The sequence below is a fragment of the Garra rufa genome, chromosome 18 (genome assembly GCF_049309525.1).
Source record: "Garra rufa chromosome 18, GarRuf1.0, whole genome shotgun sequence".
NCBI classification, from domain to species: domain Eukaryota; kingdom Metazoa; phylum Chordata; class Actinopteri; order Cypriniformes; family Cyprinidae; genus Garra; species Garra rufa.
The window spans coordinates 26,397,182-26,423,797 of NC_133378.1; the positions used below are offsets into that span (position 1 = coordinate 26,397,182).

At 35.4% G+C, this 26,616-nt stretch overlaps 1 protein-coding gene across 2 annotated transcripts in view; it reads right to left on the minus strand.

Moving 5' to 3' along the window:
* atf7a (activating transcription factor 7a) overlaps nt 1–26,616 on the minus strand; it is a 35,587-nt gene that overhangs the window by 8,709 nt on the left and 262 nt on the right. The window contains exons 2-7 of one of the 2 annotated variants that reach the window (XM_073823166.1): nt 13,123–13,194; nt 4,699–4,795; nt 3,178–3,308; nt 2,823–2,972; nt 699–856; nt 327–420 (exon numbers count right to left, since the gene is read on the minus strand). In XM_073823166.1, the coding sequence (XP_073679267.1) occupies nt 327–420; nt 699–856; nt 2,823–2,972; nt 3,178–3,308; nt 4,699–4,795; nt 13,123–13,170 (678 nt within the window). In that variant the 5' untranslated portion in view covers nt 13,171–13,194. Of the gene's footprint in view, nt 1–326; nt 421–698; nt 857–2,807; nt 2,973–3,177; nt 3,309–4,698; nt 4,796–13,122; nt 13,195–26,616 lie in introns of both variants that reach the window. The other variant, XM_073823165.1, reaches the window with a different exon arrangement.

Sequence of the window (26,616 nt, forward strand, 5' to 3'; positions counted from 1 at the left end):
ATATTCTATTTTTTTTTTTTTATTAAAATAAAAAAAAAACTAATTTTGATTTGAATTTCAGGAAATCTTTACTACTTTAACTAAAATCTATTTTATTTCATTTCAAGCCAATATTTATATATATTAATATATATTAATTTTTATTTCTATTTTTTTCCCCATTTTTATTAATATTTTTAATAGTTTTAGAGACCTTTGAAAATCAGTTTTACAGTAAACAAAAAGGCAAGTGTCACAAACTCTCCTATTCTTTTTCCTCTAAATGGGCCATCTCTTTATACTCCATACATTTATATTCCATATTTAGAAACACACTTCACACTTACAGATATTACAGAGGGCATCTGCATAGGACCTGGAAGCACAGGAACTGTTTGACCATTGGGAAGCATCATCATTGGGTATGGCACTGTGGGAGATCTAAAACAGAAGTAGAGAAAAGCCCAGTTTGCACAAGCAGCGACAGCAAAAAGCATTACACAGACTTAAGTTTTGCTCTCTTCCTGTCCACTATCTGACCAAACATCCGTGGAACATCAAGTACAGCATAAATGAGCCAGCTGCCCACAGTTTTCTAAGAATTACTACAAAAATCAACTTATAGCAGCACAGTGAGTCATACAGAAATGAGTCACAGACAATAAGTTGACGGTCCAAAGCAACGGCTCCTCACTGACAGGCCGTGGTTTTACTCTTACCCCAGTGTGCGGTTGGATGGCGGGGTGTGTGTGATGACGGAGGTAGGGGAGGGCATGGTGGGATGCAGGCCGTCATAACCCAGGTGCAGTGGGAGGGAGCCAGGACGCACTATGGCAGGGGTGGGAGCCGAACTGACGGCAGGCTTTGGAGGAGAATCCTGTAAGAAAGATAATCAGCCAGCTAAGCACAAAATAATTGAAAAAGCAACACTGTCCGCTTCCAAAAGAAATGTCATCCAGTCACAACTGTTTGTTTAGTGAGGCAACACATCTAGTTCAGTTACTGCTAATTACATAGTTTAGTGAAATGTACAATTATGGTCTCTACAGTGGCCACGTGAATGCCAAATGTGTGCTAGCTTACATTGCTGCGCACTATTTTATATATTTTATATTCTAAGCATTCCACAAAAAGTCTCAGACCATAAGTATTAATGCTTAAAGGGTTAGTTCACCCAAAAATAAAAATCTGTTGTTAAATACTCACTTTCATGTCAAGAGCTTTCTGATCCTGCATAGACAACAACTGACACGACCCTGTTCAAGACCCAGCAAGGTAGTAAGAATATCATTAAAATAGTCCATGTGACATCAGTGGTTCAACCGTAATTTTATGAAGCTACGAGAATATTTTTTGTGTGTAAAGAAAACAAAAATAATCACTTTATTCAACAATTTCTTCTCTTCTGTGCTAGTCGCATGTTTACGAGAGTAACACAACGTTGAATAAAGTTACTCTCGTTTTCTTTGTGCACAAAAAGTATTCTCATAGCTTCTTTTATTTGATCTATTTTATCAGTGTCCTCACTACTTTTCTGGGCCTTAAACATGGTAGTTGTGTTGCTGTCTATGCAGGGTCAGAAAGCTCTTGGATTTCATCAAATATATCTTAATTTGTTTTGTGAAGATGAATGAAGGTCTTACAGGTTTGGAATGTCATGAGGCTAATTCATGAGTAATTTTTGACAGAATTTTAATTTTTAGGTGAACTATCCCTTTAAATTGAGCATTTTCTCACTTTTATTATTTTATTGTATTTTAATTAATTAAATAAATTATTTGGATAATTCAATAAATAGTTAAAATGATTTTCAATTCATTATTAAATGAAATAAATCATTAAAATGACATTAATACAAGTGAAAAGTTAAATGTAAAGTTCAATGTAATTTCATAACGTCTTAGTATTTGATTTGTCATCCTTTTGCAGAACTCAAGCTGCATGAACTTTACAAGATTAGCATGTTCTCCATAATTTGAAAATGATCTAAAAAGTATCTTGTACTTCAATAAAAGAACATCTGACTCTCTACAAAATGCACATCAATGTCAGAATCTTAAAGTCCACATGAAATCAAAATAGTTTTTTCGTTTTTCAAACTGAACATGTTAGCCATAAGCTAGTGTGCTCTAAAACAACAACAAAATTTGCATTTACAAGATATAAGCATTCAAAAGTTACAGTCTCTAACTTCCAACAACATGGATCAATGATTTTGATGACATCACCCTGCACTTCAGCTTCTCATGCAACCTTCTGTCCAATCAAATGCTCTCTAGAATCTGAAGCGTCCCACCCCCTACATTATAAATAGACGCTGAAGCTGCAGCTGAATTAGGATTTTCTGTATGGTGAATGGCATGTAGTGCACTATATGGTGGATAGGGAATGATTCAGACAATGCAAATGTGCTTTCCTTTGAAGCCAAATAGATCTGGTTTCATGCTGTGTCACATAAAAAGCATTAGACACAATTGAATGCTTGATTTCAAAGCAATATGTATGAGATTGTGGCTGTACATACATGTGGCTTTACTGGGCTCAACAGCTCTGGCCCAAGCTGTGATATAAACTAAATGCTATTGGCTATTTAAAAAAGGGGGCGGGACTGCTTGATATGTCTTCCTGTTTCAATTGTAATTATGTCAGCACATAGACAAAAGCTGCGTGTTTCAAAGCACTTCAGTGCACCTTTAAATCTTAAATATTCATTTTACATAGTTCAAAATCCTAACATTTTAGGTTTAAATCAGACTTTAAATGAGTTTTGGACTTGTATTTGTGCTTTTGGATTTGCTTTAGCAGTCTGGTTTGCATAAAGCATGTACCTTTCCTATGCTTACAGGTTCTTTGCTGCTATCCGACATGCTGGAGATGGAGTCAGGGCTGGCAGGCGGAGAAGAGTCCACCTCCACGGGGTCCTCCTCTTTCACTTTAATGTCTGAAGGCGTCTGCAAACTCATGTCAAGTGCTCCTGAATTAGGAGCAGGCAACTACATGGAAAAAAAGAAAGACAAATTACGAATGTGACAGACAGAGAAGGAGAGAGCGAGACGAGACGGAGTTACACATGAGAACTGATAGGGAACTCTGCAGTCCATAAATCTTAAGTTTTTGGCAGCAGGCAGCCCGAGCTCTTCATGTTTGGAGCACGTCTGACTGTATGACTGAATCCCTCCACCCAGTCCCATAGCTCACCGGGTTCTTGGCCCTCTTGTCCTCATCTTCCTGGGCCTTGGGGAACTCCTGCTCGAACGAGCTGGCCAGCTCATTGAACAGGCCCACCTCTTCACAGTTTTTCAGGAAACGAGTGGGAGTCGGCGTCTGGTCTGGAGTAGAGAGCGAGAAACAGAGAGATCTCATTGTTTCCTTATGCAAGACGGCCTCAAGGACAATATAAACTGCCTGTACGTAGCAGTGCAAACTAAATCTGCTTGCGATTTAACATGATAAATCTGGGAGAGTTCAAGGCTGTTATTACATTTGTGTTTTTTTCCCAAGGGTTTAATGTGACAAAAAAAACAGCACGTTGTGAATTTTCTCCCTTAAAATTATAAGCTTAAGGGGACTTAGCTTCACTCCACAGCTATAAAGTAATCATATCGAATTACATTGTTAAAACTCTACCATTTGTTTTGTCAATGGCATTAAAACAAGCATTCCAGGTTACCATTAACCACAAAAGAAGTGACAAAAAACATTTACAGAAATACGGGAATGGATGGTAGGAACAAGCACCTACCAAAGACGAATTAATAATAACTAGAGTATTTAGTTTATAAATATAAAAATGCATAAAATTGTTATATAACTTAATTATATAATATATAAATCAATATTGCATAATTTAATTACATAATTAAAACACACAAACATATATTTAAACCTAAAACACTTTATATGTTTTATATACAAAAAATTTAAATGTAAATTCTAAATATTAAAAATCGATTATTTAGAAAAACTGGCCTTTTTTGTTTAGTGATAGTTGTCCATGAGAAAAGAAAAGTCTTTCAGGTCCCACAAATTCTTTGGTTTTTCAGCATTTTTTGTGTATTTAAACCCTTTCCAACTATGACGGTGTGATTTTGAGATCCATCTTTTCACACTGAGGACAACTGAGGGACTCTTATGCAACTATTACAGAAGGTTCAAACGCTCACTGATGCTCCAGAAGGAAACACAATGCATTAAGATCCTCTGAAAGCATTAGTGAGCATTTGAACCTTCTGTAATAGTTGCATAAGAGTCCCTCAGTGTAAATAAGATGGATCTCAAAATCCTACAGTCATTGTTGGAAAGGGTTCAAATACACACTTTCTCAGACTTTCTAAGACCTGAAGGATTTTTCTGAAAAACAGCAGGCAGTCTAACTGTTCAGGGCAAACAAGGGACTCATAAACAACTATCACTAAACAAAAAAACAGCTGTGGATCATTCAGGTAACAACACAGTATTAAGAATCAAGTGTAAGTGTGGACTACACATAAACATCTTTTATGTAAAATATCTTATTCAGGTCAGTACTAAATAAAAAAAAACATGCATTTTGGATGATCCATTTTATTTTGGTAAAATAATTAACATTATGCACATTCTGCCATGAGCATGTAAACTTTTGACTTCAACTGTATACTGACGTGTATATAATAATATGTTATAAAACAATTTTGACAACTCTGCATTCATACTGTATCATATTCTCTGCGTGCAAAGTACCTGCAATGATGACTGAGTCAGTTCTGGCAGGTCCGAACTTCAACGTCATTTCATGTTTGTGTTTATGGACAGCCAGGTGGTCCTCATTAGTAAACCTCTACAAAGCGACACAGACGAACAGATGGATTACGAGACAAATCTGACTAGAAGAAGAGAAAGAAGAATTTCAAGACCTCAGGGCAAAGATACATTTCCAAAGGAAGACGAGGGAGTGGCATTGACAAGATTTGTCTTTTCGAAACAGATAATGTAGGCCAGAGACGACTTCATAATGATCGTTTTTCACCAAACCCGTGCTCTACTCCAAGTCTCTGAGGTATAGGATGTAACTATACAGTGTCAGTGTTCAAAGACGTACAGTAGAGGCGGCTTTCTGTTTCACAGCTGACCTTTGTGCCCTCACACAGCCTCAAGGCTTACAACGCTTACGTTTCTTTGTGCTTCCGTTCAGAAGTGCAGCTACAGCATTACACAGTAAGTATTGAACTTCCACATTTGTCACACAATGAAAAAATGTTCCACCAACTTTCGTGCCAATACAAAATACATTGTGCAGACGACAAAAGAGCTAGTGCTAAAGTGGAGACCGGTGGTTTAGCACTTTGACCCAGTGCCCGAGCCATGATGTTATGTATGCAAGACACAACTCATGGGCTGAGCAAACTACACAGATGTATTCAATTAACATTTATGACAGGCAATCATGCATTCTCCAACGTGCTTTTATATTTACCTTTGAAACAAAGCAGCTGTTAAGGTGGTAAAACTGTACGCTGCAGATGCACAGCCAGTGAATCATGGATATTTAAGAAACCAGTGTTAAACATGCTTTTGTTGGAATATGATGCATAAAAAGTCCCTATGATCTGACATATATATTTTTTGATTCATTTTTATGATTTCAGTTCCTTAACGGAACTATCTTTCACAACTTTCACAACAAAAAAAATCTTGAAAAAAACTAAAGCAACTCCATTACCAAATTATGAGATAATTTTGCTATATAACTATAACAAATTATTGAAAAGGGTGTTTACACAGTCTTTCTATTGACTTTTCAGCAGCATTATCATATTGTCTGTTTTAACTACATGTTAAATGAATAATAGTCATAATATCATATGAAAAACTGAAGTGCAAGATTACACAGTAAGACGTGAACTGTTCATTTTTTATTAAAAAAAGATCATAAGAGTCATTTGTTCAGTAATCAGACTGCTTTGAATGAGCAAAACAACAACAACAGCTCATAAGAGTCATTCGTTCACGAATCAGACAACTTTCAGACTACTTTGAATCTTCTGCATGAGTCACTAAAAGAAACTGGCTCAAAAAAAGACTTAATCTTTTGGGAACCAGACTACTTTGAATGTGCTTCATGTGTTTGATTCGCTGAAAGGAACTTTCTCAAAAGAGTCAATTGTTCAGAAATCAGACTACTTTGAATGTTCTGCATGTGTTTGATTCACTAAAAGGAGCTGGCTCATAAGCCTCAATAATTCAGGAATCAGACGACTTTAAATGTTCTGCATGTGTTTGATTCACTAAAAAGAAATGGCTCAAAAGAGAGTCGGGAGAGTTAATCATTTGGGAATCAAACACCTTTGAATGTTCTACATGTGTTTGATTCACTCAAAAGAAACAACTCAAAAGAATCAATGTCAGAAACCAGACTACTTTGAATGTTCTGCATGTGTTTGATTCACTAAAAAGAAACAACTCAAAAGAATCAATGTCAGAAATCAGGCAACTTTGAATGTTCTGCAAGTGTTTGATTCACTAAATGGAACTGGCTTATAAGAGTCAATCATTCAGGAATCAGACTACTTTGGATGTGCTGCATGTGTTTAATTTACTAAAAGCAACTGGCTTATAAGAGTCATTCATTTGAGAATCAAACTACTTTTAATATGCTGCATGTGTTTGATTCACTAAAAAGAACTGTCCCAAAAGAGTCAATCATTCCGGAATCAGACTACTTTGAATGTTCTGTATGTGTTTGATTCACTAAAAAGAAACAATTCAAAAGAATCAATGTCAGAAATCAGGCAACTTTGAATGTTCTGCAAGTGTTTGATTCACTAAATGGAACTGTCTCAAAAGAGTCAATCATTCCGGAATCAGACTACTTTGAATGTTCTGCTTGTGTTTGATTTACTAAAAGCAACTGGCTTATAAGAGTCATTCATTTGAGAATCAAACTACTTTTAATCTGCTGCATGTGTTTGATTCACTAAAAAGAACTGTCTCAAAAGAGTCAATCATTCCGGAATCAGACTACTTTGAATGTTCTGCTTGTGTTTGACTCACTAAAAAGAACTGGCGCAAAAGTGAGTCAGTTCCTTTTAGTGAATCAAAGACATGCAGAGGATTCAAAGTTGTCTGATTCCTGAATGATTGACTCTGTGAATCATTCTGTTTTTTGAAAGTGTGCTTTATGTTTGATTCATAAAAAATAACTGGCTTATAAGAGTCATTCATTTGGGAATCAGACTACACTGAGGGCACTGAATTGCATGTGTTTGATTCACAGGAATAGTTTTTGACTCAGGGCTACACTGTTTACTCTGTATGTTTGTAATTCACTAAAGAGAACCGACTCGAAATGGTTATTTGCCTGGGATTTGGACATTGCTGCTTGCGATACATAGTTTGGACTCCCTAAAAAGATTGATTCACAATAGTTATTTGCTCAGGAATTGGACTACACCAGGGGTTTTCAAACCTGTCCTGGAGCCTCCCCTGCCCTGCACATTTTGCTTGTCTCTCTCATCTAATACACCTGTTTTTGATTCATTAAAAAGAACCAGTTCAAAAGAGTCATTTGCTCAAAACTTGGACTAAACTGGTAAGCTCTGTATTTGTTTAAGTCATTAAAAAGAACTGGCTCACAAACGTCATTCGGAAGCAGACTACACTGGTCAAACGTCATTCATTTAACTTTTTTTGTCGTTTTAATGGAACGGTTTGCGGAAAATAACAGTTGTTTAAAGAAGCACCTCAACTACTGGATCCTTGCATTCTTTTCCAAAACAGCTTGAGCGGACGTGGAGCCTCTAGGATTAGCTCTTTTCCTCTTTCTGAGTGGATTTCATGACTCAAGCCATGTTCACTGGGCTTCACAGTCTTCTTCAGACTATTTCTGGCTCCGTGTCACGGTTACAGTTCAGCCGTGACAGCGCAAAGTGGAAACACAGTCAAGTGTCAGAGACGTATTTTTAGATGTGCCAGCATCACCAATACAACAACTGCATGGCCTGTAGCTTCTTCCCCTCAACTTAAATGAAGTTACTTTGGCAAGGACAACACATGATGACAACACAAGGACAACAGCATGGCTGAAGCAAACAGAGCAACTAATTAACACCAACAAACAAGAAGCGCAGCTAGAGAGCCTTATGTGCACGCAGAAGACTTTTTAGACTTCCTCTTTTGCAGCCATATCTTAACTTTGAGCCTTCTTCTCAGAAAGGAGAATGTGACACAGGGAAATGCCAAAAATAGAGCTTTTCTAGTAATCAAGATAGAGATATATGTTAATTAGCAGCATAATAGTATTAAACTCACCTTACTAAGAACAATGTTATATGCATTTCTCAAGATCTTGTTTAAATGTTTTCCATTTTATCTCCTTGTAAGTGTAAAAGAGATACAAAGGTGGGTGAAATGTGACCCTAGACCACAAAACCAGTCTTAAGTAACATGGGTATGTATGGGTCAAAATTGTCGATTTTTTTTTTATGCCAAAAATCATTAGGATATTAAGTAAAGAACACGTTCTATTAAGATAATTTGTAAATTTCCTACAGTAAATATATCAAAACACTTCATTTGGACAACTTTGAAGGTGATTTTCTCAATATTTCGATTTTTTTGAACCTTTAGATTCCAGATGTTCAGATAGTTGTATCTCGACTAAACATTGTCCTATCCTAACAAGCCGAAAAATGGACCCTTATGACTGGTTTTGTGGTCCAAGGTCACAAATAACATGTCAAGCAATGCACATTATTTGTCAAATACCAAAGTATAACTACTCTGACCAACTTCCCCCAGCAGGACATGGTCATCTATGCATAAAATCTGAGTTTTTGTTGGCCTAAGGTTAGTACACATGCTTCTACATGTTGTGCTGCGGTGCTCATGCGGGCAGAAATAAAGTTAGAGCCCAGCTCACTTCTTTTCCTGAGCTTTTTCTCAATTATTTTCAGTTTTTTTGTATACCATATCTAGCAAAAATGTAAAAAAACAGCCTAAATATATTGAAAAAACAGTTATATTGCTCATTCCAATTGCTAATAGCTAATAGCTAAATTTACTGTAGATTTGAATAAAAAAAAAGATTAATTAAAACCAAACCTACACTACAATTAAAAAAATATGGGGTCAGAGTAAGATTTTAAACTGTTTTTGAAAGAAGTCTATGAAAGCAGCATTTATTTGATCAAAACCACAGTAAAACAAGTATTATAAAATACTGTTACAATTTAAACAACTGTTTTTAATTGTAAAATATGTTAAAATGTAGTTTATTCATGTGATGGCAAAGCTGAATTTTCAGCATCCATTAACTTTAGTCTTCAGTGTCACATGATCCTTCAGAAATCATTCTAATATGTTCATTTGCTGCTCAAGAAACAGTTCTTATTATTATCAATCTTAAGAACAGTTGTTCTGCTTAATATTTTCAAAAAAAAAAAAAGTTCAAAAGTAAAGCATTTTTTGAAATAGAAATCTTTTATAACATTATAAACATCTTTACAGTCACTTTTGATCAATTTAATGCTTTCTTACTGAATAAAGTAATAATTAAAAAATAAACAGACACAAAAACTTACTGAAACCAAATATTTGAACGGTAGTGTATGTCCTGGACTTCCTGTTGTAAAAACGAAACCATAAACTGACTAGTAAGCACTAGTTAAAGTGTATCCTTTAGTTAAACCCAATTTGAATTTAGCTGCACAGTTTTTTTTATAATAAGAGTATGATACAGAGGAAATCAGTCTAACATATCAGCCATTATAATGAGGAGTACATTAAAATGGATTCATTTACTCTTTAAACAAGCTCTAGCATTAATAATCTCAAATCTCAGTTTCCTCTGGTTTGTTATTTTTCAGCAATAGGTTGACAAAACAGAGGAGTCACGTGAAAATCTGGTTCACTGGGAAGAAGCAAAACAATCTTAAACCCCTATGGACTTCAGTATGACGCAAACAGCGTTTGCTCGACAACAAAAGAACAATACCTCCACTAGAGTAAACCCTCACTCCCCTCATCCAACTACACACCGGTGTTAATAGAGCCTGACAGATGTGCACAACCTGATCTCTATTTCAACCATGATCCTTTTTTTCCCCTTCAGTTTTGGTTTACGGGAGCTGAGTGGTCTTAAAACTGCCTTATTTTCACCTCACGACATGATCTGTTATTAAAACTTATGAACAAGGTATTCAGCTTAGAAACCGGAATGCTTCAATGTACACTACTGTTTAAAAGTTTGGGGTCAGTATGTTTAAAAAAAATAAAAAATAAAAATTAACACATTTATTAAATGCATTAGGATGCATTAAATTGATCAAAAGTGACAGCAAAGACTTCAGATTGTAACAAAGATTTCTATTATTATTTTAAAATTGAAACACTTAAGCATCCGCATATTAGAATGATTTCTGAAGGATCATGTGACACTGGAGTAATGGCTGCTGAAAATTCAGCTTGCTATTATGAGACTAAAAATAGAAAAAAAAGAAAAAGAAATCTCACGTCTCCCTTCAAAAAACAATACAAGCTGAAATATCATGTCACTATATTAGTTCAAATCCTAAGTATTAGCAATAGTAATATCTAAGGCACCTTTTTATGTAAGGAAAACAGATTTTTCCTGCTCAAAGTCTGGCTGGGTCAGAGCAAGAAGTATTAAACAGTCATGGTCCCTGTGGCTTCTCAGAAAGAAACATCTGCAAACAACTAACTACCATAAATTATTCATCAAGTTCATGCTGTTCCTCTCAATTCTCAAGATTATGCCGCCAACAGTACGGTTAAATGATCATTGTTGCATTCGGTATTGGAGAGGCAAAATCTAACTGTTAAATTGGCTCATTTTGATCCATGCTACTTTTCTCATGCTGTTTTCTACGTAACTTCGGAGGAGAACATTCAGATCAAAACCACAAAACGAACATCAGTGTCTCACTGAGTAGGATGGGTCTCAATCACTTCCTCTTTCGGTTTTCAATGCCCTCAAAGCAGCACATGCCTCTAAAGGCCACAGTGTTTTTCAGTTCTTACACTGGAAAAACATCATTTCTGGTTTTATGATCCTTAATTGCATAATATATTAAGACTTGTTTTCAGAGAATAAATTTATTACATTTTATACACTACCAGTCAAAAGTTTTTGAACAGTTAGATTTATATGTTTTTTTTAAGAAGCCTCTTCTGCTCACTAAGCCTGCATTTATTTGATCCAAAGTACAGCAAAAACAGTACAATTTTTAAATATATGTTTACTAATTCAAATACCAGTTTTCTATTTGGATATATGTTAAATTGTAATTTATTCCTGTGATCACATTTAAATTTTCAGCATCATTACTCCAGTTCTCAGTGTCACATGATCCTTCAGAAATCATTCTAATATGCTGATTTGCTGTTCAAGGAACAATTCATTACTTCTATTTCAGATAAATGCTGTTCTTCGGAACTTTCTAATAATCAAAGAAACCTGAAAAAAATTCTACTTAGCTGTTTTCAACATAATAAAAATACATGTTTTTTTGAGCAACAAATCAGAATATTAGAATGATTTCTGAAGGATCATGTGATTGGAGTAATGATGCTAAAATTGAGCTTTGAAATCACAGGAATAAATTACACTTTAAAATATATTTAAATAGAAGTAGTATAAATAAATAGTAAATATTTTATAAATACTTTGTATAAAATAAATACAGGCTTGGTGAACAGGACTGTTTGACTGGTAGTTTATATTATAAAAAAAAATAATAATAATAATTTACATTGGTTTGTTGGTGTGTTTTTCTAACTACATTTCACTATACAATATTTTATTTACAAATTTAATCAAGACGTACACTGTCGCTCAAAAGTTTGGAATCTGTAAGACTTGTAATGTTTTTTGAAGAAGTCTCTTATGCTTATCAAAGCGGCAATTATTTGATCAAAAATACAGAAAAAATTTAATATTGCAAAATGTTATTACAATATAAAATAATGTTTTTTTTATTTTAATATACTTTAAAATATGATTATTTTCTGTGAGTCTTAAGTGTCACATGATCCTTCAGAAATCATTCTAATATGCTGATTTATTATTAGAATTATTAGATTAATTATTAGAATTATTTATTCAAAATATAAACAATTTCTAACAATGTAAATCTATGCTATCACTTTTTATTAATTTAACACATCTTTGGTGAATAAAAGTATTAATTTCTTTAAAAAAAAAAAAAAAAAAAAAAAAGAATAGAAATGTACTGAGCCCAAACATTTGATAGTGTATATTGTTAGAAAACCTTTTTCTTTTTAACCTTTTATTGATCAAAAAATCCTGAAAAAAAGTATCACAGATTCCCAAAAAATCTTTCCAGCTCTGATAATAAATCATATTAGAATTATTTTTGAAGGATTATGTGACACTGAAGACTGGAGCAATGATGCTAAAAATTTTACTTTAATTACAGATACAAATGAAATTTTAATGTATATTTATTTCAGAAAAACATTGTTTTACATCGTAATAATATAACATTTTTTCTGTATTTTTGATCAAATGAACACAGCCTTGATGAGCATAAGAAACTTCTTTAAAAAAAACATAAAAAATCTTATCTTATTTAAAAATCTTAGAACTTTTAGCAGCAGTGTGCATCCTCTGTAAACAGTGATATTACCAATGCAATTTACTTGTTAGGTACTTTTTTTGTTCAAGGATTTTTTTTTTCCATTGAAAAACAAAACAAAAAACATTTTTTTTTTTTTGCGGTGCACTCCCTCCACCTACTTCGTCTGCAAGTTCAATGTAAGTGCATCAATAATCAAAGCGTCTGCATGAACTTTGACTCAAACCAGACAAGTGTAGACGATAACTGCGATTACTCATTGGCCAAGTCTGTGAGTGAGTCAGACAGAGCAAGAGACATTAGCGCAGTTTCACAAGCGCGCTATCAGCTTCATCAGTGTGGCCCTGGGCTGCAGTGTGACAAAAACAACACGTTTTTAGAGCGGTGCAGCTGGCGCGCCTCCCTCCACACACGCCGGGCGGACGTCTTGCTACCGTGCAGCCGAGAGGCCGACGTGCGCGCTGGCACTCTACAATAACCAGAGAATGCCCTATGATCCAGAAAAGCACACCCACAACTGAAACCCAAGACAAAGTGAAAGCGAACTTACCTGCCCACAGCCAATGGCATTGCACACAAAAGGCTTGTCGTCCCCCATCTTTGCAAAGGCTTTGCAATGTAACTGTGGAAGAGAAGACGAGAACATTACTGAAAGGCTTTTCTAGAGGTTCAAGCCAGGAAAAAGTTCTACAGCCGTTCCAAGGGATGCTTCTGCCTGGATCCTCGCTCAACGCAGGAAGCGACGCGAGTTTAAAAATAACGAAGAGCCGAGCACATGCATGTTAGTGTAGTGCCTACAAGTTTCCCTGGTGATACTTCCTTCACACCGGGGGGAATCTGGCAGACCAATGACACACGGAGTTCGGGATTTGTCTTTTTAGCCCCTCCTCTACTTTTCATTGTAGTCCTCCTGACACCACATCTCCACAATGCTCTTCTGCGGCAGCGACGACTCTAGTGCCACTCTACACCTTTGTCTGCAGTCATTCTCTGAACTCCTCCACCCGATTCTCAGGCTCAAATATCAGCAACCCACACTCCCAGACACTCATCACTTTTCACAGGAACTCAAGACATCTACACTGACATCAAGAGGTCGTGCTGGTTGCGTTTTGCCAGACGCCGGGAACCAATTTCCCTTGGAGATAAGATCGATTGATTGCTTTCATCCAATTCAAGAGGGTGTACTGAGTGTTGTAAATGAAGAACGGACAGTGCAATAATGGTAATTCTGGAGAGACATGTCTGGAATGAGCCGCTCTGATCCAGGGGAATGGCATGCGTGTGTATTGGCTTGTTGTAGACACTCCCTCTTTTCCTATTAGCCGAACCACTGCAGTTATTCCAGACAAACTGCCAGCACCTTCCACACAAACACACACATGCTCGACATTACTCTGTAATCAAACTAAACGAAAGCTTCCCTGGACTCTGATGGATCCATGATATGTCCACAATTTGGACCAATTATTTTCCATGACTTTTCCAGTTGTTCACGTTAACGGGACTTGAAGTAGGCATGAAATGAATCTCTACTTTCTTTTCTGGACCTTTTGGTGAAAACACTTCTCTCTGGTGACGTATGCAGGACAATTTCTTTTTACCTACATTCTTTTGAATTTCTTTTTCAATAATCCATTACAATCAGATGTCACAACATGGAAGAAAAGATCTGTCATTACTTCCGTTTCATTAAGACAACAAAATTTTACTCTGACAAAGAGCAGTTTCTAGCCAATCTGTCTCTTTCACTCTGTAAATACATATATTCATCTTAGCATTAGGGATGTAATGATGTCAAAATCTCACAGTACGATAATATCACAATATGAAGTCCACAATACAACATTATTGTGATATTTAAAAAAAAATGAAGACAACTGCACTGTAAAATAAATGAAAATGTATATTTTATAGGTATATTATTTTTGCTTTACACTACAGTAGGATAATTACAATACTTCTTTCCTAATTTCTATACTTAAAAAGAGATATTTTGACATTTATACTGCAGTAACGCTAACAGTCAGCAACACTTTTAAGCTTTTATTTTGTCGGAAACTGCAGTAGAGCTTTTATTTTGACAGAAAACTCCAGCTTCAGTGAAAACAGGCTTACAAAAAAGTGTCTCACTACAAATCTAATGAAAAGCTGTAATCATCTGCCATGAAAATAAAGCATAACTGGTGGCCATTGCATTCCCAAACGTGCGCTAAACTCACAGCACATGCAATAAACAAGTTCACTGCATTCACTGTGAACTGAGCCGTTCTGAGGTGTGGAAAACATCGGATCACAAGCTGATCGCCTGAACGAAGTACGTGCTTCGCTTTGAAATGTGCTGCGAAAACAGACTTGGAAGGGATTAAGCCATAATGTGCTTTTGGTTTTAGTTTGTTTGACAGATACTGTGTCAAAGCATAATTGCCCAAAACACAACTTTAAAGACCTTTTATGTTAGAATCAGAAGTTTAAATGTTTTAAAAACTACACTTTTTGCCTGGAGACCTATCGTTTCATAACGTCATGTGACCACGATAATATATTCAACATATTTATCTTTTGACAAAGATTTTTTTTTACATAGTAAAAATAAATACACTAAAACTCTGGTTGATAATAAATAAATAAAAAACATGTTTTTTACTAAATAAACACAATAAAAGTTTAATTTAAATGCATCAACATAACATATAGCAATAAACAGCAATATTTAACAATGCATAGATGTATATTTACTAAAAGTGCAACATGGAGGGTTTAAAGGAATAGTTCACCCAAAAATGAAACTTGCCCCATGATTTACTCACCCTCAAGCCATCCTAGGTGTAGATGACTTTCTTCTTTCAGACGAATACAATCCGAGTTATATTAAAAAATGTCCTGGCTCTTTCAAGCTTTATAATGGCAGTGAATGGGTGAACAAGTCCAATAAAGAACATCCATCTATCATAAAAAGTGCTCCACATGGCTGTAAGGGGTTAATAAAGGCATTCTGAAGCGAATCGTAATCGCTAGCTTTTTTTGAAGCTTTTCTGGGCTTCAAAATCTCAACAGCCATTAACTGCCATTATAAAGCCAGGACATTTTTTAATATAACTCTGATTGTATTCGCTTGAAAGAAAAAAGTCATATACACCTAGGCTTGAGGGTGGGGTCATCTTTATTTCAGGGTGAACTATCTCTTTCAAACACTTTCCTTTTAAAAAAATCAGGTTTGAAACAAGTTACAGTACAAAATAATTAGTATCAACTAGCAAAACTGGTCAAATGTCAAGGTCCTTAGGACTTTTTGGTCAAGTAAAGAGCATTTAAGATCGTAATGGTGCACAGATGTATACAGGTACTACAGATGTACTGGAATAATCAATATATTGCCTAGCTCTAGTTTCAAATCTGTTCGTGTACTACACACACACACACACACACACACACACACACACACACACACACACACACACACACGTTTAGTATCTATTATACATGTGTTTTATATTTAGTTGTGGTGGCCTTCAGCAAGTTTGACCGGGCTGACTGAATTTGTCATCTGTCTTCACCTCAATCTACACTCTCACTCCTTTAAACCCAACGCTCCTCGTGTTGAGAGGCCGGGAATTTTGGAAAAAGTAACACGTTCATTAAATTTAAATGGAGGGAAGTTTCATTAAACTTTCAACATGCCCCACCAGCTCTGAATGACGTCTGGTGAGTTACACAACCACCGCCGCAAACAAAAGGTGAAGAATGAACCAAACATCTTCCTTGACTCTAACAGCAGGGATTTAAATGGATCAAGCTCACATGTCATCTGTAAAAATTTAAAAAGCCATTTAGAATGGCAGGTCTGCAGGCTGAGACGCTGCTAGTTTATGTAACATTAGTGCTGTAAGGTTTACTTCAAACAAAAGCAACCATCTATATATCTATAGATCCCTATTTCAATTGTGTTCAAGTGTCTCGTGTGAAGAGACGTGCAGTTATAAGCTGAAATCAACAGCCACTGCCAATACCCTTGCTCTGTTTTCCATAAAGAAAATAACTGCATCTTGTTTGCCCCAAAAGGCCCTTCCCATTACAGCCGAGATCAAAGCGGCATACAAGCTAAGCAGCTTGATTCCTTGCAGACCTCACACGCTCTACAAGTGAGCCAACAGCTTGGTGCCAGAGCTTTCGGTCTGGTTGCAATACACACAGACAGTTTGGTCAGAGAAATGCACGGAGAGACCATATAGAGATGGGAAACCACCCATTTGTTATAGCCTTGGTGAAGTGTCCCTCGAACTGAGGGAGCGCACTCATGGAGGAGTCTGACGTTTACAGTGGCACAATAAATCAGCCGAACAGAGAACGGGCCACCTGCGTCAATGTGTGCTACAACTAACCATCCAAAACAAAAATAGAGCCTTGATGGATTATTCACAAAGACATTCTGGAGTAATCTAAAACCACTTCCTGTTATGATTAAGATTACGTTTGCAATATAAAAGCACGGGAGGCATTTGAAAACGAAGTCTGTTTAAGCTACTTTAATTATTTCCAACGAATCCTCAATAAAGAACTTTTATTGATCAGACGACGTGCTCTTAACATCTCAAAAAGTCTGCATTATAACCAAATAAACAAATTAAAAAAAAACCTGTGGAGCACTGAAATTTCAGCAACCAAAAATGTCCGCAACCAAACAATTTTCTGTTTTGGTCAAAATAGTTTTGGAGGGCCAAAACCATTGAGCAAAACACTGATGTTTAATAAGCATTTTTACAATTACGTTTTATTCGTGTCAGCCAGCATTCACTACAGACAAACCACAAACAGTTCAAAACAATTCAGCAAAAAGGATGCTGAATTAGCTATATGTAAAATTTGTTTAGCTGAAATGTCAAGTGCCCACTTGTTATCGACGAACATTACTACAAGAGCACTGAAAAAAAATTTCACTCAAACATTGCTAGTAAATTTCACAAATAATTACAAATAGTAAGTCACATATTGAAAGAAATTTGAATTTTAAAGTAGAAAGACTGAAATAGTAATTTCTTGTAATACACTCCAATAATTTTTGTTTTACTAACAATTTTCAAAAAACCTTTTTACAGCGTTGTTTAGCACCTCATAAAACCCTAAAAGGCATACTGATTTTAAAGGTATAGTTCACTCAAAAATGAAAATTCTGTCATTAATTACTCACCCTCATGTTTTTTTAAATCCGTAAGACCTTTGTTCATCTTCAGAAATTTTCTCTAAAGATTAAATCCAAGAGCTTTCTTCTTTTTCTTTTTTTTGAGCAAAGAAAACACAAATAATGACTTTATTCAACAATTTTTCTCTTCTGTATCAATCTTTGTGTTTATGAGCAGGAGCCGGCGTTCTGACGTAGAACATCCATCTTTCTTGGTTCATTGTCTCTTTCTTGGGCCATTCTACAGAGTTGCAGCAAACGTCTTGAAATTTCCAAAAAATATGTATGTATGTATTGCATAATATCCAAGGTACATTTAAAGTAATTGTGCAGTTAATTGTCATATTGTATCTTCAGAAAGTTTTGAAATATTTGTCCTCTCCCCAAATTTGTCACTACCGAAACACAGCAATATATAATTTAATAAGAAGGGTTATATTGACCTATTAAGAGTTTGCTTACATCGACATTGTAGAATATTTTTTGCTATTTTCTTTAAGTTTTTTTCAGAGGTATATCAATAACAATTGAATTTTTAACAATATTTCAAGTGTAATTTATGAGATCTGTTGTATTTTGAATGCAATTTTTCTTTGTAAAAGGCAAAAAGTTGATCATACTGATTTCAAACTCCAGGATTCATTAGTGTGAGTATACACTGAACCAAACACTATCATAACATCTTAGTTGATATTTCAGTATACTTTACTTGGCAAAACATCTCATGTTTTCAGTCATGACAGCACATTTTTGGTAGTGACAGTAATGCTTTGGTAGTGACCACAAATTGCATAACTGTACTAAAATTTTGTTTATTTTCCCCAAATATGAGGATTATGTGTTCCCTTTTGTCACTAATGAAACAATGATGACGTTGTTTAGGCTGTGACAGTTTCAGTAGTGACAAATTTATGTAATAACACCCAAAAAAACCAAAGATGTCACAACCGAAACTCCAGCAAATGGTAGTGACAATTTTAGGTACTTTTGAACCTAGCTCAAATATGCTAATCAGCACATGGTTACCTAGAACAGTTCTGAACAGTGGTACACACACTAAAACTAAATGTTATGGAATAATTTCCCAAAAAAAAAAAAAAAAAGGTATTCAGTAGTGACATTCCTTAAAGTTACACACAGATTTTGAACACATTTTCCTCAAAATGATAAGACCCATCTACTCACATCTTGTAGTTATGAGAGAGAGGAACATAAATATTTTCTGATCATAAAAGTAGGGGTGTAGATAAAATCAGTCTCAGCCAATGGACTAAAACAGTAGTGACATAAAAATGCAGGACACATTTTGTTTACATAAAGTTTCCTAATTTACAAAGAAAATATAAAAAAAAAATCTACATATTTTAACTTAACTTTTTAAAAGAATCAAAAAGATACTTTAAAAACAACAATGGTTATAAATACAAAAATTATTTCAATATCAGTTTCTTAGGTTGAAATTTAGGGGTTAGGGTTCAAAACAGCCATCTCCCAATTGAAAGTACCCACTAAATGATGATTTTATATATATTAAATATTATTGTGGGTTTCAATAGATAATAGAAGGATCTTAGTAAACATCTAAGATGTTAATACTTAAATGCTTTTTAAATGTGTTTTTTAGTTGTGGAACAGCAGTTTGCACCAATTCTGTAGTATAGCCCATATATTTTGGGCAAAAAATTACAAGTTATCCTCTCTGTTGAAATCTTCAGACATATATATGAAGACTGTTTTACGTACATGTGCGGCAGAGACTGACACGGAAGAGAAGAAACTGAAAAATAAAGTTATTTTAGTTTTCTTTACACACAAAAAGCATTCTTGTAGCTTTATAACATTAAGGTTGAACCACTGATATCTCATGGACTATTTTTCGATGCCCATACCACATTTCCGGGTCTTGAACTTGTCAGTTGCGTTGCGGTCTATGCAGGGACAGAAAGCTCTCAGATTTCACCAAAAATATCTTAAGTTGTGTTCCGAAGATGAATGAAGGTCTTATGGGTTTTTTTTTTTTTTTTTTTGTAAAAATGAATTTTGGTGCATGATCACAAAAAAATTCAACCCGACTCAAACCAATGTCGCCAACATGAGAAGCGTATATCTCTGCATGAATGCTAGTTGCTAAGCCACGGCTCTGACAACATCCACCATCTTTGATAGCACTACTGAAGATAAACCGAACAGCTGGGTTTGTCTATCACCAACAATTTAAACAGGAAGACAGCTGGCAGTACTAGCAGTGCACTGCTTGAGATTTTAAAAACGCAACGCATAGGCTTCCCACACCTTTTGACCAATTGATTTCCATGACTTTTGCATGTACATTTACATTTGCATTGAATCATTAAGAGGACGCTTTTATCCAAAATTACTTGCAAATGAGGAATCACAGCATGGGGCTAACAATATATTATATAACTTTTCCATAACTATTTCTAGTTTAAAAAAAAAAAAAAAAAACTTTTTAAAAAGTTTTTTAAAAAAAAAACATAAACATGATTTTTAAAATACAAAATAATAACAGTTTACAAGCTATGAAACAGTTAAGAAAGTTGTATTTACTAAAGAAATTCCCATGACATTTTAAGATGATACTAATTTCCATGACTTTTCAAATTCACATTTCCAGATTTTTTTCCATAACTGTGGGAACTCTGTGCAATGCTTTTTTTTTTTTCATTCACAGCCCGGTTCCTCAGGATCAACTGGACCTTAGTGGTCAGACACGGGGACAAACAGCATCCTGCTGTAACTTGGATTTCTCCTACTCAGCAGGTGGACGGTGTAGCAAGGTCCGGCTATAATCTGCCTCAGGCGTGCACTGTTTGATGCTGTCTGCTAGGAAACTGACAAAACAAACTGTATTAATAGCTCCAGCTGGAGCCAAGAATGAAGAATCTGGAGAGTGAGCTGCCAGAGAGTAAGGGAGACCCCACAAAAAGGGAGCGACAGAAAAGAGGGGGGCAGGGAGCAGAGAATGAAACGAACACTTTTGGAGGGTGTTTGGTAGCTTGCAGGTAAAGGCCAAGGGTCCTGCGGATGGTGCTGGGGATGAGAGATCTAGGGTGCGGGGTGGGTTTTATGGTTGATTTGGATTTATGTAACCTTAGTGAACCTGAGCTTTGGAAAATGGAACAAATGAAACTTTAGATGCATGTCTGCATGACTGCAGTGTGCCCGGTGCTAACTCCATGGTGAGGAAATACACAATGTAGCCCAATGCAGTCCCCAGAGCCTGTATTCTGCTAGGAACAATGTGGACCCCAAGTCCCCCTCTGTAAACCTATAATCCTCCTCAGATCAGTTTGTACTGCTGCTGCAACAACGTTGGACATGCTACAAGTCAACAAAACAGCAACAGTGTGTCTTCTCTCCTGCATATAAAAATATTTTAAGTATCCATGATATACTTGCAAAGACTTTGCTGGCAATATAAACGATGCAGCAGTGTTTCAAAATGGACTCAAATCTCAGATTTAATGATTCATTTCCATCAGTACTTCATAGCATTTACGTGTTTTAAAATGCTGTAGCAAACATACACTACCAGTCAAAAGTTTTTGAACAGTATGATTTTTAAGGTTTTTAAAGAAGTCTCTTCTGCTCACCAAATCTATTTTCTAGTTAATTTTTACTATTTTAAATAGATGTTTTCTATTTCAATATATTTTAAATTTTAATTTATTCCTGTGATTAAATCTAAAATTTCAGCATCATTACTCCAGTCTTCAGTGTCACACGATCCTTCAGAAATATTTCTAATATGTGACCCTGGACCACAAAACCAGTATTAAGTAGCACGGGTATATATGTAGAAAGAGCAAAAAATACATTGTATGGGTCAAAATTACGCCAAAAATCTTTTATGCCAAAAAACATTAGGATATTATTTAAAGATCATGTTAGGGGTGGGCGATATGACCTAAAATTAATATCACGGTATTTTTCATCTTTTGAACGGTGACAGTAAAATATCACGGTATTACTTTTTTTTGGTACATTTTGGGAGGAGTAGCCTGTCCTGTCCTTTTAGTATGTGAATAAAGTTAATATTTTTATAATATAATAAGTAAATGGTAGGTATCCTTATCAAAAAGAGACATGGGAGAGTATGCATTCTCAACATTATTTTTTCAATTATTTTTTATTGAAATTTAATTTCTGCAATATTTAAAACCTTTAAATAACTGGGGGAAATCAACACATGGCAACAGTTTAAAAGTAGACCAATTCTGTGGGGAAAAACGCGGACTTGGCAACCCTGCATCCAACGCGAGCTGCTGGAGTGAATGTCATTGCACACATGAGTACGAAATTTTCGTCCGACATTTTTGCACGTTAAAAAAAATACAGGTTATGTTAATCGAGTTTACACACTGCCTCTGAAACTTTCGTCCGTCATAAAAAAATTCGGATCGTGTTTGATTTTCTGCTTTTTCGCATCCATAATAAGCATTTTGATAAGGATGGCGAATATGAGAAAACTAAAAAAAAAACGGATACGAAAATCGGACTCAGTGTACAATGACCTTTAGATTTGAATGATCACGGGTCGAAAGTAAAGAGAGATGACAAAAATAGACTGGAGGATTTGCTGCAATCTTGTACTCACTGACAAATATTTATTATAAGATGTGCTGCTCCCTTTACACAGAGTGTGCGTTATCGCAAAATCGAAAGTAAAAGTAAACAGGCCGGTCGCGTTCGCCTCGCGCCCGCTCAATTTGTGATCCGCTGTGTAAATCCTTCGAATATGTTTTACTTTTTTATTTACAACAAGATATATAGTATAAGGACAGGCATTCAGACCACAACTGAACATTTGAAGAAAATTTAATGCCTTATTATTTAGAATTAGCTGTTATTGGTGTAAATGCAGCCATTCAAGGCACATAATTGATTTATTACGGTATTGACGGTATTAGAAAATCCATGTCGTGGCGCAATCTCACACCGGTGATGACTATGACACCGATGTACCGCCCACCCCTAGATCATGTTCCATTATGATATTTAGTTAATTTCCTACTGTAAATATATCAAAATTTTTGATTAGTAATATGCATTGCTAAGAACTTTTTTTGCTTTGTCAACTTTTTGACAACTTTAAAAGCAATTTTCTCAGTATTTAGATTTTTTGGCACCCTCAGATTCCAGATTTTCAAATAGTTGTATCTCAGCCAAATATTGTGCTATCATAACAAACCATAAATCAATGAAAAGCTTATTTATATATTTGAAATCTCAATAAAAAAAAAAAGACCCTCATGACTGTTTTTTTTAGACCAGGATCACATATTCTGATTTGCTGTTCAAGAAACATTTATTATTAGTAGTACATTTTTTCACGATTTTTTAATAAATAGAAAGATCAAACAATTAGCATTTTTCTGAAATAAAAAGCGTTTGTAGCATTATAGCAACTATATACCATTTAAAAGCTTGGAGTCAGTGTATTTTTTGGTAAAGATATTATAGAAATGAATACTTTCATTTAGCAAGAATGCTTTAAAGGTTGTATCAGCGACTTCTAGCCTGAAACATAAAGTGTCAAATTCAGCTGAGCTTTCTTCACGATCCGCTCACTGCCTGCCCCATAAATTGTCTGTGAAAAAAACGCGTCTCTCTGGTCAGCCTAGGGTCCGAGATATGCCAAAAAAAACAATCGGCACTACCAACCTTTCCACAGATAAACAAACAGTGTTCCAACCAATCAGCATCAGGGGTTTGGTGTTGTGGACTTTCGCTCCGCCTCCCTCACATCCCTGCACCAGTAGGAAAGTCCACAACACCAAACCCCTGACGCTGATTGGTTGGATTGGTTTTTTTGGCATATCTCGGACCCTAGGCTGACCAGAGAGACGCGTTTTTTTCACAGACAATTTATGGGGCAGGCAGCGAGCGGATCGTGAAGAAAGCTCAGCTGAATTCGACACTTTATGTTTTAGGCTAGAAATCGCTGATACAACCTTTAAATAATCAAAAGTGATGACAAATACATTTAGAATGTTGCAAAATATTTATTTTTCAGATATACGGTGTTCCTCTGAACTTTCTATTCATCAAAGAAACCAGAAAAAAAAATCTACTCAGTTGTTTTCATCATCATAATAATAATACTAATAAATATTTTTGAGAATGATTTCTGAAGGATTGTGTGACTGGAAATTCAGCTTTGAAATCAAAGGAATAAATTACATTTTAAAATGAGTTATTTTAAAAACTCATTTTTACTGTTTTGCTGTACTTTGACTCAAATAAATGCAGGCTTTGTGAGCAGAAGAGACTTTAAAAACAAAAAAATACATTGTACGGTCAAAATGATGTTGTCTATGATTTGATTGCACAAACATTTTAAGCAATTTCAGAGCAAATAAACATCAAGATTATATTAAAAGCTGGAAACAAAATATCAAGATATATTGCTGTCAGTATGGCAATGATCTGAAAGAGCAGCTAATTACATTATAATGGACATACCAATTCAATTTTGGCATATTCTGCTTGTTCTCTAAACATTACAGCACCACGATGGTATGCGAATATCATATTTTAATGATTCCTAAATCAGAGCTATCCATCAAGCCCGGTGTGCTTGCCAAAATCGGACTAAAGCAGTTTCCAGCCACCCACATTGTCCATTCATTATTTCTACTATATGCAGTATCTCCCTCAATCTTTGCGAGCTCTCTCACAGTCCTTCATGAGCCCGGCACACCTTTAAGAGCAGACCAAATATTACATAACTTTAGACGAGCACAGATGCCCAGAATCAACTCAAGCACTGCTGGCAGTTTACCCTTATTGTCTGTTTTATTTGAACAGTCTGTTTTTTGGTCTGCTGGATATTCGAAACAGTGTTATTTGGTCTGCTCTATTGCTCTATTGTTGCATCCGGACAACTATCATTACATGCTGTCAATTATATTTTCCTGTATACAACTGTTTCCAGGGCAACTTACATAATCATAACATAATCCTTCATTCACAGTTCTAGCTTTTAATGGTTAGCATGGTTCAACAAACGACCTGGCAGTCACAAACCGTGCAGATTTCATCATACGAAAGACGTCAAACTGGCATATGAAGTTCCTTCCTGTAAAACGTCTTCACTTAACACATTGTGAACCGCTGCAGATGCCTTAAAGCAGAGGTGAAAGTAACAAGTACTGCTCAGAGCGCATATTAATCAAGCCGCTATGAGGCAATTACTGTAACAGCTGCAAAAATGCTCACTAGTGCACTGCAAATATGTCTACTGAGAGGATGATGTATTATATGGAGACGTAGAGTCATTCCAAAGAGACGTTATTGGGATTCAACAAGTGCCATGTGAAGATGACCTATATCTACAATTACAGGTCCGCAGACATACAGATGGTGTTTACAGCTATGAAGATAGGACATTCACACACTCAGAGGAAAGTTGATTGTTATCAGCTGTATCACACTAGATGAATTAAGAGCAAAGGCGTTTTTATCTTATCTCTATTTTTTTTTAATCTTTATTTTATCTGAATTATCATGGCTGAATACCACAACAATTTCATAGGATAACAAACTAATCAATAGCAGGTGCTTGTTTTATGCAATATATTTATGGAGCAAACTAACAAGACATAAATGTGACTCTGGACCTCAAAACCAGTCTTCCAAGTAGGACGGGTATATTTGTAGAAATAGCCAAAAACACATTGTATGGGTCAAAATGCTTGTTTTTTTTCTTTTATGCCAAAAATCATTATTAAGATCATGTTTCATGAAGTTATTTGATACATTTCCCACCACAAATATATAAAAACTTTATTTGATTAGTAATATGCATTGCTAAGAAATTCATTTGGACAACTTTAAAGTCGATTTACTCAATATTTTGCTTTTTTTGAACCCTCAGATTCCACATTTTCCAAATATTGTCATATCCTAACAAACCATACACCAATGGAAAGCTTATTTATTCAGCTTTCAGCTTATGTATACATCTCAATTTTAAAAAAAAAATGACCCTTATGACTGGTTTTGTGGTCCAGAGTCACAAATATATATATACTTTTTTAATTTGCAAGCGAATTTTGTGATTTACAATTCCTCTTTTAATTATTCATGAGACAGTAATTACTGAGAAAACACCTTTTTCTAAACCTTTCAGAAAAAACAGTTTAGTTAAAATATGAAACGCAGTTAAAGTAAAATATGAAAAGTAGGCTACTTTAAATCAGGACTGTCTCTGTAAGCCACAAAAATAGAACTTTTAAGTAACTTACTATAAACACAAGGCACGGTTGCCGTGTTTTGTTTTTAATATAGTTTTATGACACTATAATGTGCAATTTCTACCTTCTATGTTGGATTGCTGCGATACACGAAAAAACAACGTTCATTTCTAGTGCCCTCGCCGAAAATAAACGTCGCTAACTATTTAGCAAACCCATGCTAGCTTGATGGCTTGCGAACATGCCAACTTTAAAGCCAGCCTTTTCCCGCATGTGCCCGCCCTACCTTTGCTGTGATTGGTCGCATGCGCGTCAATCAAAAATATCGAATTGCTGTTTGGCTACAAGAAATGTCAATCACGATTAATAGTTGCGTCTCATTGGCGCACGGAAATCCCACTCAAAAAATGGAATTCACGGACTTACAGGCCGCTCATACTCCCCCCGCTAGAAACAAAAGTATGCAAAGAGTACTTTGAAGCAAACAAACTGACCACAGTATCAAATTTGTGATTTTACATAAGCCCAAAAACGTAAATACTGACATAGAGTTAAAAACTCTATAATATATAGTAATATGCTGTATACATATACAAAAATAAAAAATAACGCTAGGGGCACATTTCTTCTTCCTAAAAATTTCTTC